This window comes from Gymnoscopelus braueri (genome assembly GCF_963280865.1).
Source record: "Gymnoscopelus braueri genome assembly, chromosome: 16".
Taxonomy (NCBI): Eukaryota; Metazoa; Chordata; class Actinopteri; order Myctophiformes; family Myctophidae; genus Gymnoscopelus; species Gymnoscopelus braueri.
Genome location: NC_137616.1, coordinates 8,304,061 through 8,317,187, shown reverse-complemented (window position 1 = coordinate 8,317,187; position 13,127 = coordinate 8,304,061). Strand labels below are relative to the sequence as shown.

The window sequence follows — 13,127 nt, the reverse complement described above, 5'->3', positions numbered from 1 at the left end:
ACTTTTGGTACTTTAAGTACATTTTGATACCAATACTTTTGTAATTTTACTCAAGTAATCTTGAATTCCAGACTTTTAATTGTAACAGAGTATTTCTACATAGCAGTATTGATACTTTTACTTAAGTAAAAAATGTGAATACTTTTTCCACCACTGCCCTCAACGACCCCTGGGGGTCCCCGAACCCCAGGTTGACTACCACCACCTGTAATTTGACACCGCTGCCCCATGGCCCCGCCCCCATGTGCTCGTGTTGCTGCTGCTGCTTTCACAGGGAAACTTGTTTCAGTGTCACACACTGGAGACAGACAGCGTGTGTGTGTGGGTCAGTGGATACTAGTGTGTGTGTGTGTGTGTGTGTGTGTCGCTGTAGTCGGTTACTAATTATTATGTTAATAGGTTAAATTAATGAACAGCCTGGTTGTTAATTAAACAGCCTGGTTCGGTTCGGTTTGGGTAGAAACATGGACCCTGTGACCAAGTGGACCCCGACAGAAGTAGTGGACTGGATGAAAGGTTGGTACAATTAATAGCGAGTGGTGGAAAGTAACTAAGTACATGTACTCAAGGTATTTTTTTTACTTTCTTCAGTATTTACAATGTTCAGTACTTTTACTTCTACTCCACTACATCTCAGAGGCAAATATTGTACTTTTACTCCACTACAATTATTTGACAGCTTTATAGTTATAGATAGTTACTCTTTGTAGATTTTGATTATTATTACAAAACATTCATTAACCACTTCAGCCCTATACATTTTGGTCATTTGAAAATAGCAGATCTACAAGCTCACCATTGTGAGCTAGATCTGCTTTTTGCAAAAGACTTATTAATTTTGAAACTTAAAATTGGACATTCTGCATAATGTACTTTTACTTTTGGTACTTTAAGTATATTTTGATGCCAATACTTTTAAAATTTTGAATGTCGAACTTTTACTTGTAACAGAGAATTTTTATATTGTGGTATTGTTACTTTTACTTAAGTAAAACATGTGAGTACTTTTTCCACCACTGTTGTTGGTAGAATTAAAAGCCAAAGCGTCTCTACTATTAGCTTCTTTTGTGCAATTGACACATTTTACTTTGTCAACACAGCCGTTGCTTTATTTATTCATTTAGTTTCCAGACAGATATGAAACTCCCTGATAGTTTCAGGTGTGAGTAGCCATTTCAAATTAATTTATCTGTAAAGTAATTAGGGTTTAATACAGTGGTTCTCAACCTGTGGGTTGGGACCCCCAGTGGGGTCCCCACATGATTTTTGGTTTTGTTTTGCTTTTTTTTAAAAGGACTTTTAAGACCTTTTTTTTATTATTACTGTATCAACTATCAAAAGTAATCAACAAATTCTGCTTTAAAAACTGGTCAAACATTGGCCAAATTGTCAAATAATATAAGAAAGAGGAAAGAGAAGAAAATAGCAGATCTACAAGCTCACACAGGCGTTGTGAGCTTGTAGATCTGCTATTAACACAATATTATCTGTGGAACCGAGTCAAACTAAATGTAATGCCTCAACTCCTACAATTCCAAGTGCTTGTCGGGGTCGGGGGCGGGGGAGTTCAAATATGATTATTTTGGCAGTTCAAATATGATTATTTTGTGGGGTCACGGCCTGAAAAGGTTGAGAACCACAGGTTTAATAAAGCTGTTTTGCAAACGGGTCAATAGACAGAACACTGCTGACCCACATGGATGACCTGTAGTTTCACAACCTGTTGCTGCTGCTGTCAAACGCTTTGGGACATTATTGCAACATTAATCACAAATATGATGAGTTTCCTTTAGGTTATTATTATGTAGTAGTAGGTAGAGATAGCATAGGATATTACCTGTGTATTACAGTGGTTCATAGGCAGTGTAAGAGAACATGCTGTTTTGTTAATCAGTTGACATTGCCATGATGGTCCTGTCTGTGCGTCAGTGGATAAAAGACCCCATGGTTATGTGTTGACCTTTTTCCGGGTTATATTCCTCTCATATTTGGGTCCGCGACCCAAAAATGGGTCCTGACCCACGGTTTGGGAAACACTGGCCTAACGCATACCAAGCGTGAAATTGAAAAAGATTGAAAACCGCCGCACTACATGGCATTAAGTGTTTGTGTCTAGTGTGTGTTGATGACACAGGGTTTGCGCCCCAGCTGGCTGAATAGAGGGTTGTTATTGTGAAGCAGGTGTGACCCACCCACTCAACACAGCAGCCACATGCAGCCACACAACCCGTTACACACACTGACAACCTGTAAACAAATCTCTAATTTTCACACCAAAGCCCTGACTGTAGAAGAAACACGTTTTTTATTTTTTGTACTGCATGCTCTGCTGCTGCAATACCGCTGGACTGGGCTCCAAAGCGGTGGTGTTCTGAAATGAACATAAAAAAGGCTTCTGCTCTCCATTCCACTGTCACAGACACGTTTCAAACACAGACACTATACCAGGGGGCGGGAATACAAGAACAAGCTCGCTCGCCCTAAAACACGCTCGCCCCGGGTCAAATCCAGCGACCTCGGAACGGCACCGCCTAACCCTAACCGCCACCAGGTATTCCTAAACGTAACCTCAGTAAAACTATGCCTGATGCCTGAACCTAACTTTATTCCTTAACGTAACCTCAGTAAAACTATGCCTAAAACTATGCCTAAACCTAACCTTATTCCTAACCTTAACCTAAGTAAAACTAATACAAGAATACAAAATGGGGGCAAGTGTGTTTTGGGGCGAGCGTTCCGGTTACCGGGGGCGGTAGTGTGGTAACTAAAAGGTTTAACCCGTTCAATCCCCGGCAGCTCTTCCTGGTCTTCATGTTGAAGTGCCCTTGAGCAAGAAGTTGTTTACTGAACCCCTAACTGCTCCTGAAGGGCCGTGTGAATGTGTGTGTTTGAATGGCGGTGATGGGTGAACGTAAACGTACATTGTAAAGCGCTTTGTGTAGAAACGCAAGACCGTTTAGCATCATTGTGTGTGTGATTGCATTAAAACCACTTTTCAACCTGGCCTCTCTGATTTGGGCATGAGATGTCATTATTGGCTCAAAAGTCAAAAGTCAAAATGCAACCTAACCCTTGCAAAAGAAAAAGGGGAAAAGAAAATAGCAGCTCTATAAGACACAACGAGTCGCGATCTTGTAGATCGGCTATTTTGACTTCAGTACTACTAACCGTGTACTGTAGTGACAACATGACACAAATGCATGCAGAGATACTAACACTGTAGCAATTAAAAACACAGTATGTCATATTATGTGCAGTGGTTGGCACTGCAGTGGGGCCATGCTGCTCCATAGCTGACTCAACAAGACGTCTCTGTCGGGTGGAAACCTCATATGTCCAAAACTGTTACTTTTCAGGATTCAAATTCAACAGCATCAAAAGTAGCAGATCTACAAGCTCACGTTTAGAGCTTGTGGATCAGCTACTTTTGATGCTTTTGTGTGACGCTGTAGTATGATCAAGTAGGGTGTTCATTTTCGGAAAAACACAAAAGGTTTAAAACATGGAGATAAGAGGTTTCTGCCTGACAACAACAAAGAGGTGTGTGTGTGTGTGTGTGTGTGTGTGTGTGTGTGTGTGTGTGTGTGTGTGTGTGTGTGTGTGTGTGTGTGTGTGTGTGTGTGTGTGTGTGTGTGTGTGTGTGTGTGTGTGTGTGTGTGTGTGTGTGTGTGTGTGTGTGTGTGTGTGTGTGTGTGTGTGTGTGTGTGTGTGTGTGTGTGTGTGTGTGTGTGTGTGTGTGTCCAAAGGGTCATTCATTGCAGCTACATACTGTAGGCTTGAAAGTGTTTGAAAATTAACAATTATTCTCTTCTGGGGGTCCCTGGCACAAAGCATTTTCAGATGGGGGTCCGCGATCATATATGTATATATCATTTTGGGGGTCCTTGGCACAAAAAAGTTTGAGAACTTCTGGTTTGTAAGGTAGAATGGGCCTCGGGTCTTAATGGGTTAAAGCCAATTAGATCTTTGCCCCTATCAGACAGACTGTGTGTTTTGGGGCACAATGACACATGACACACACGTGTGTGTGTGTGTGTGTGTGTGTGTGTGTGTGTGTGTGTGTGTGTGTGTGTGTGTGTGTGTGTGTGTGTGTGTGTGTGTGTGTGTGTGTGTGTGTGTGTGTGTGTGTGTGTGTGTGTGTGTGTGTGTGTGTGTGTGTGTGTGTGTGTGTGCGTGCGTGTTGTGTGACAGCCAAAAAGAAGATCGGCGCCTGCAGCTATGAAGGGTGTGTGTGTGCACACGTGTTTTCCACATGTTTGTGTATGTTTGTATGTCTGTGTGTGGCTGTGCGTGCGTGCATGTGTGTGTGTGTACACACTTGTATTACTGTGAGGTTCAAGTACAGTAGAGAGAATAGGCATTGTGAAGACAATTTAACTGTCCCTCCTCACAAGAGAAATGTTTTTATTTTATTTCATGGTTAAACTTATGATTATGTTAGGCTTACAATTAGTAAAAAAAAATCAGGTTTGCTTTAGGCTTATAGGATTAGACATTTACAGGTTAGGTTAGGGTTGGAGTTATGCCTGATTCATACTTAGTCGACCGCCCGGTGTCATGCACCGGAAAATAGCCGATCTACAAGCTCACACAAAACTTCGCGGCGAGACACGTTGTACATCTGCTATTTTCGTCTTTTAGAGTTTTTTTTAGAATTTTTCATATTCATAAAATTGCTGTTCTGTAATGTTGATGTCCTTACAAGTACTGTAAAGTAAGGTGTGTGTGTGTGTGTGTGTGTGTGTGTGTGTGTGTGTGTGTGTGTGTGTGTGTGTGTGTGTGTGTGTGTGTGTGTGTGTGTGTGTGTGTGTGTGTGTGTGTGTGTGTGTGTGTGTGTGTGTGTGTGTGTGTGTGTGTGTGTGTGTGTGTGTGTGCGTGCGTGCGTGCGTGCGTGCGTGCGTGCGTGCGTGCGTGCGTGCGTGCGTGCGTGCGTGCGTGCGTGCGTGCGTGCGTGCGTGCGTGCGTGCGCGCGAGTGTTTCCTGGGGAGATGTTAGAGGTGGTGTTAAAATAACTCTTGTTTGTCTTGGCATACTTTCCCACGGTGCCGACACCTTGTCTGCAAGTCTGTGTCAAAGTCACTTCAGTAACCCCAACGTACGTAGTTAACAAGACAAACACATCCAGAGAATGATTGTTCCATTGACCACTTAAAGGAGTAGTTCACCCATAAAATGACTTATTTTCTATCAATTACACATCCCCATGACCGGGTGGCTGGTCTGTTGGAGAGTCTCCTACTCAATTGACTCCGCTGGTGACACAGATGCTTTCTCGGTCTTGCTAAGAGGCCGGGTTCCCATGGTCATGAAATTCCTGGAAATATTTTTAATTTAGAAAAAACGTTTTCCAGGCCTGGAAAAGGTTTGGAGTTAATCTTTTGGAAAAAACTTTTAGTGTATACGGTACATTGTTTTTGCCTATTAATTTTGTTAATGAAACCATGTCCAACATGACGTGAAATATGTAACATGTTAAAATGTAGTGCTGTACGTTGCACAAGCTGTGCGAGCACGGTCTAATGTATACAGGACACGTGAAGAAAATAATAGATCTACAAGCTAACAACACGTTGCTCCGTGATACGTTGTTGGCATGTAGATCTGTTCTTTTTGTCACGGGACGCCTTCGCTCGAGTCTGTCTTGGGGCATTGATAGAACACTGGAGTCAGAGCCTCATTTTTGCACCATATGATTGCTATAGGAAATGGGGTAAAATACTTTGGAAAAGTTATGGAATAGTTTTGAAAATTCATTGGTAAAAATGTGTGGGAACCTTGAAGAGGTTACTAAAGTAACGTGTTCCTAGTCTTCTTGTCAAAGTCGCGTCCCAAAGGACTGGTCTTGGTGACATTGGAGTACAGCAAGCCCCCAGAACCACGGTAGAACAGTGAAGCTGCCTTCGCCTGGTGGTCAAATATGGGATAGCAACACTTCCGCATTTAAAATGCTACTGCCCGTGCGTCTACCGTTAAAACCTACTGATGTCCCTTCAGACGCTCTGTAGAAACCCTAGTGCGCCCGCTCAGAACCAATATCGAACCAATATGTCTTACTTCCGTGTGCTTCAAAACGCCACTGAGCAATTTCATAGAAATGAATAGCTGGGGGCGGGGCAATCTGCCCTCTAGATATATTATAACTCTATGGCGTACATAGAGAGAGATGTTGATGGCATGCTAAAGCACGTGGCCTCCCTCCCATACACTGGTCACTCAGCCATGAAGTGACAACATTGAGGCAACATGTGACACGGTGGTGGTGGGTGCATAGAACTGGATGAACTGTTGTCGATGTGGATGTGTATAGATATATGGATTTACACTGTATTTACCACACTGTCAATGACTATACTGTATGCTAGTGGTTTACAACAACCCTTTCCTTAGAACTCCCCCTTTCTTACATCTGACAGAAGCTGAGACCCCCACCACACACACACACACGCACACACACACACACACACACACACACACACACACACACACACACACACACACAGGCGTGCATGTGCGCGAGAGGCCGCCTGGTAATCAGATGATCGCCAGAGAAAAGAAAAAAAGTGGAATATTTACCTGTAAATAATGTAGCCTGGCATGGCCAGACTAATATCACTGTGTAGATATTAGTCTGGAATCTCTGTGTGGAACCTGCATTTCCAAGGGGCGAATTAAAAAAATGCCTCATAAACCCACCCCAACATTTGCATACTGGGCCCTGATTGGTGAAATCCAATCACAACTGAGCAGTGCCAGACCAAATCTGCCGAGGGCCCTTTTTTGTTTTGTTGCAATGGCAGATTCGTCTGGCTTCCAGGCTATAGTAAAAATGGGTCCGCGACCCAAAATGGCTATGTTTGAGAACCTCTCTGATCATAGATTATGAACTGGTTGATAGCAGAGCTATAAATACTGTACATGTGTGGAGGCATACAAGGAATGCTCTCTCATGTTCAGACATGTTCACATATTTCTCTGGGTTTGTGGCAGCAGGTGCTGCTGTCATACAGCGGAATGTACATGCTCATTGAATTGTAAATCAAAAATTCACATTCAGACAAGGTTGCCTTGAGTACAGAAGCACTGCCCAGTACAACCACAGTCTTCTGCTGTTGGTCACTGGGTGCTGACCAGTACAACCACTGTCTTCTACTGTTGGTCACTGAACATCTCCATTAGATCCGCTGGGGCTTTAATCTAAGACATTGGTGTTCAAAGTGGGGTCCAGGCTGGGACCCCCTTTGAAGGGCTTCCAGGGGGTCCCCAGCAAAAATTGTTAATATAGCATCACAATGAGTTTAACCACTTTAACCCTATTTTATAGGGCTATTTTTTTTATTTTGAAAATACAAATCTTATCTTATGGGGGGCACCTACCACAAAATGTTTTCAGATGGGGGTCCACAGCCAACTACATATCAATTTGGGGGTCCTTGACATGAAAATGTTTGAGAACCACTGATCTAAGATGTTGAGGAGAGGGAAGAGCAGTGCTTTGACTTTCCCCAGCCGGCCTCAGTGGGGATTTGAACCGTCAAACTGTGCGGACTGGAGTCTTAACCTCTGGAGTCTTGTATATGAGCGACAAAACCAATATTGACACTGCAGCGTTTTCAGCAAAGTGTTAATCCTGTAATGTCCTTTTGGACGGGATCCAGCCAGCGTTTAGATTAGATAACATTCTGATGGGTTTCCTGCTGATAAGCAGTGAGGAGGATCTGGAGAAACACGAGACGAAAGGTTTCCCATCGTCTCTGACCAGATGTGTTCTTTCTTACACTTCTCCCTGTAGGCCAACAGACAGAGGACAGTCACAGATATACAGGGCTGTCATGACTCATGAATCTCACCATCATAGAACTTTAGTTGACGATGAATTTGTCATACAAATAATTGCGGTCCCCTAAAGGTCCTTGAGGAGTTAGCCCATTCAATCCGCGAAAGCATCTGTGTCATTTTAAGATTCCTTGGGCTTTTAAAAAATAGCAGATATACAAGCTCATAGCGCGGCACCGAGTGCCACGCTATGAGCTTGTAGATATATATATATATATATATTGTTTTTGTGTGCAAATATATATGTTTTTAAAGCGAACATTTGTAACTCAAATCTTCATGGGGGTCCAAAAAAACATTTTGAGATGGGGGGTCCGCGGCCTTTCTAAATTCTTCTAACAGTATGTTGCTATATCAGTGGTGCTCCAATATTTCCATGTCAAGGACCCCCAAAATGATATGTATAGCCGCGGACCCCCATCTCAAAATATGTTATTCCAGGGACCCCCAAAAGCACAGATCAAAGTTAAAAATGTTTTAACTTTAAAAACATATATTATATATATTCAAAGATTTGCTGAACATTTTCAGTTTCTTTCAAAAAATTGCTCTACAATAGATCTACAAGCTCATAGCACTCGGTGACACGCTATGAGCTTGCACAGCAGGGTTCCCCAATTACTTTTCCCCAAGGGCCAAATTATGTCTCGGGTATCAAGCCGAGGGCCAGGGGCATTGTGAAGCGTGCGTGCGCCGAAGCATTTTTTTTTTTTTTAATTATTTTTCTCTCTCTAATTGAGCTAATTTGACACTTTTATTTTAGGCCTGGGATTCTTAAATCCTGTGTTGAGGGTCACACAAGGAAAAAATGCACTCTGGAAACAAAATAAGTCTGCTTGAAAAGTAATACAGATTAACAGCAGCCAGTTGTAGATACTGAAAACAACAATTTACTTACATATGTGTTGGTTAGTCTGCTTGAACAGTAATACAGATATTATTTAAAAAATAAATAATAATGTTTTTTCTATTTAGTTTTTTATGACAGGAGTCGTCGCGGGCCGGACAGTTGCCTCTCGCGGGCTGCAAATGGCCCGCGGGCCGCCTATTGGGGAACCCTGTTGTACAGTATATCTGCTATTTATTTAATAGCCAAAGAAATCTTAAAATGACACAGATGTGTGTGTGTGAGTGACTGTTTTGTTGCCTTTCTGTGTTTGTCACAAGATGTTTGTCACCTCAAACGTACAAATTGTACATCTTATCAGGAGAGAAGCTGACTGACTTCCCCCGGTAGCACACAGCGTTTTTCCCTGAATCTGCGGAAACGGACAGATTCCTCCTCGTTCCGGGATGTTCTTCCTGTTTCTGTTGAACCTTTCTTTCCCTTGTCACTTTTACATTATGATTCAGCCGTCATCAGAGAGGGGACTGATCCTAAAATGTTCCTATACACGTCATCATGGCCTTGTCATTGCCTCTGCCTCCGTCTGTCGGTGAGCAGGATATCTCGAGCGGGTTGTGAACGGATTTTGCACAGAACTTAAATGTTGGTCCTCCCGGGCCAAGGAAGATGTTCTAAATGATTTGTAGGGTCAGGCCTACGATTGGGAAAACATTCAGGTTGGGGTAAGGGTTGGGATTAGACATTGAGGTTGGGGTTAGGATTAGACATTTAGGGGTTAGGGCTGGAGTTTAAACCGTATTTATACTGTACGTACCGGTGTGACACACAAAAATAGCTGATCTACAAGCTCACAATGTGTTGTGTACTCGCAGCGTGACACGTGAGCTTCTAGATCAGCATTTTTTGGGGGCTTTAGGGTTAAAATGGCTAAAAAAAGGCATTCATAAAATTGACGCCTCACAAATATGTGTGTGTGTGCGTGTGCGTGCGTGTGGCTGGCTCTGTTCCATGGCTCTCAAGGCATTGTGGATAAGGCACCTCATAGCCTCTCTACGCTGATATGAGGCGCTGGTGGGAAAACTATTTTATTATCAGCATGATTCACTGTTGAGTCTCCTTAAGGACTGTCAAATGCTCTGCCACTCCCATGGGAAACACATGCCACTCACACACTGTAGTAAAAACTGTCATAAAAACCAGTCACCAGTGACTTCTGTTTGTGTATATTTTCAGTTCATATACTGTATTGGTTCTTGTAGTCTTCACTTCCACTGATGTTCTATTAGATGTGAATCCCAATTCCCTGGCTTCCATACAAATCGTGGTGTATCGTGTTTAAATACTTGTGGTGATTGGTGATTATTAATTAGTGGGGAGACATAGCTCACCATACATTATCAGACTAATGGGTAATTCCCGTCCTGGCTCGCCACTAGGCCTGTCACAATTATTACATAATCGTCTAATCGCAATTATTTTATAAAATCGCAATTATTTTATAAAATCGCAATTATTTTTGTCATAATCGTCATAATCGTCATAATCAATTCCATGTTAAAAATGTCATATATTTTTTTTAAAAATCAAAAATAGTGGAAATAGCACATCTATAAGCTCAAAATGTTTTGAGCTGATAGATCGGCTATTTCCACTATTAATGTTTATTTTTAAGTATAAAGTAATTAAATATGTGTTATTTGTCATATCTGCCCTGTGCAACTTTTGTTTACGAAAGCTAAAAGCCAAACAGAAATGTAATTTGTATTCATAGTGTTCATAAGAAACACAATTAAATCGTTAATCGCAATTATTTGAGTGATAATTAATCGTCAACTTAAATTTGTAATCGTGACAGTCCTACTCGCCACAGCGGATCCATGTGGTTGTGTTCTCTGTGACTCCTGCCACCTGCATGTCATCTCTCACCGCATCCATAAGTTCCTCTTCTCCTCTTACCTGGCAGTTCCCGCTTCAGCATCCTCCTTCTCCCAATGTACCCCTCATCCCTCCTTTTCACATCATGTCCAAAGTCCAAACCATCTCAACCTCGCCTCTCTTGTTTCATCCCTAAAGCTTCTAACTGGGAACTGGCAACATGGAGTCACAAAAATGTGCATAACTTCAAGAAGATTCACAGATTTGCATAAAACATTTTTTTTGGGGTTAGTAATGTTATGCCCATTGATGACACAATCTAGCGCAACCAGCTGTAACTGTATACTGTCTCAAAAACACAGAGGGAAAGTAAGGAGAAGCAGCAGCTGTCATCAATGAAAGATGACGTTGAGCTGTTCTCTCCACTGAACATTAGTTGTCAAAAAAGAGACTGAAGACTTATTTCACACCCAACAATTTACAATTACAATTTAGGCATTTAGCAGATGCTCTTAACTCATTCAGTGCCAGACTTATTTCTGGCTGTGTTTGCCCAGTGCCAGAGATTTTTCGAGTAGTCACAGAATATTTATCTCCAGTATGATCTAGGGGTGTCACGATACGCCTAATCCACGATTCGATTCGACTTTCGATTTTAAGGTCACGATTCGATTCGATTTAATTTAGGCTATTGTCTTGATTTGTAAAGAAAAACGCATGTTTCTCAATAAGTCCCTTTTATTTGAATAATATCAAATGAGAATGAGAATAACAAAAAGGGTTTTATGCCCTGTCTCCTAAACTCCTCTGTAGTGTGTGTGGGTTTGTCGTGTCGTCTTTTTTTTCTCCCCCGTCGTAAGCACGCATGCGCGTTGCACGGAAAAATATAACAGCCACTCGAGCATGGCTTCACCCGGACGTGCAATCGGATGTGCGCATGCGCGGGAGTATTTTTTTTTATATTAACCCTTGAATCGCGATACAGCTTTTGATTTCGAACGTAATTTTCGGTTCGATTTCGATACGTATCGAGTATCGTGACACCCCTAGTATGATCGCTAATCACAGAGGGTTTCACTGTGCTTCCAAAAAAAAATGGCATCGCGACCTCCCGTTCCCTTTATTCCACCTTTGAAAATAGCATGTCGCGGCCAAAAATACATGGTAAAAAAAAAGTACACAGGAGCCGAGATACAGGATTTTAGTTAACCAAGAAGTGAATGGAGCAGTAAATCTTCGGATCACGTTATCTTGGGTTTTAGAAAAAAAAAAACAGATGTCGGCGACGTCAATGGCGCTCTGGGCTTATGGAAATTTGGACGTCGGCAACGTCAATGCCACTGGATGAGTTAATCCAGAGCGATTTACAGTAAGCAGGGTCAACACAAGGTAATACATCAAATGCATAAGACAGTGTATGTAGTGCCTCAGTATTAATTAATCTAGGATCACAGGTCAACTAAGAAAGTCAGATGCTGCTGCTTCTTACTTGCTGCCTTTTGCTTTTAAGCCAACACAAGGTTTCAGCTGGTTGCGGTAGATTGTGTCATCAATGGGCTTAACATTAGCATAAGTAACATTTCCCCCCAAAAAATCTAGTGCAAATCTGTACTGTATATCTACTTGGAAGTTATGCACCTTTCTGTGATAGGCACACACCCTCTCCCCAGCAAAATGTCGAGGAACAAACACACAACAATGTTCACTCCCATCCTGAACCATTTTTAGATCTTATGTCCCAACAATGGCCTGTCTTTAGGCTGTTTAGAATGTCGTGCTGGCTTTGTACCTCGCGTTGTATGGATCTTGTGTTTTGTGTTTTGTGTCCTAAGCCTGTTGTTGTGTGTTCGTTGTTTTAATGCATTCTAAGAATGCAGGACTTTGTTGAATGGTTCCAGTCTCGTGTTGTTGGAGACTGTATCCCACAAATCCCCTGCATGCTCAAGGAAATCCTTTTTCCTCTTGAATAGGCTTGGTTTTTAACAGAGTGCAGCTTCCTTTGTACCATTCAGTTGTGTGGCGTGTGTGAGTGTGTGTGAGAGCGAGAGAGAGCAAGACAACAGAGACACAGACAGGCATACATTGAGGGGAGTGACATACCCTCTGCGAAAGGGACAGACAGAGAGGGAGTATAAACATTGTTTTTATTGATCTCTGGGCGTGTGTAGAATGCAGGGTTCAAATTCCACCGTCATTCAGGCCTGTCTGTGGTGTGGGGGGGGGGGGGGCAGACAACACAACACAGCACAGCACGTGCCTGACTTTGTGAACAACAGCCATGAGAGCTCTGATCTGATGTACGGCCAGGCCAATAAATCACATTTGAATTTGAGAGAAAACACACACACACACACACACACACACACACACACACACACACACACATGGCATCAATGAAAGTATAGTGGCTGATTCACTGCCAGTGAGCGTTGCCATGTCTGCTTATTATAAGCTACTGTGTTTGTAAATATTAGTAGTTGCGGTTTGCGTTTGTGTAGTTGTGTGCAAGTGTATTGCTTATTTGGGGCTTGCTTCCTAATGCTGTTTAAAACGGTGGTTCTTCAAACATTTT

The 13,127-nt window shown here is 42.3% G+C and overlaps 1 protein-coding gene across 1 annotated transcript in view; it reads left to right on the top strand.

Moving 5' to 3' along the window:
* The first annotated feature begins 335 nt into the window (after positions 1-335).
* The window catches only part of LOC308103156 (connector enhancer of kinase suppressor of ras 3-like), a 54,782-nt gene continuing 41,990 nt past the window's right edge, over positions 336-13,127 (top strand). Inside the window, exon 1 of the mRNA XM_080453040.1 lies at positions 336-516. Within this exon, the coding sequence (XP_080309166.1) occupies positions 465-516 (52 nt within the window). The 5' untranslated portion in view covers positions 336-464. The remainder of the gene's footprint in view (positions 517-13,127) is intronic.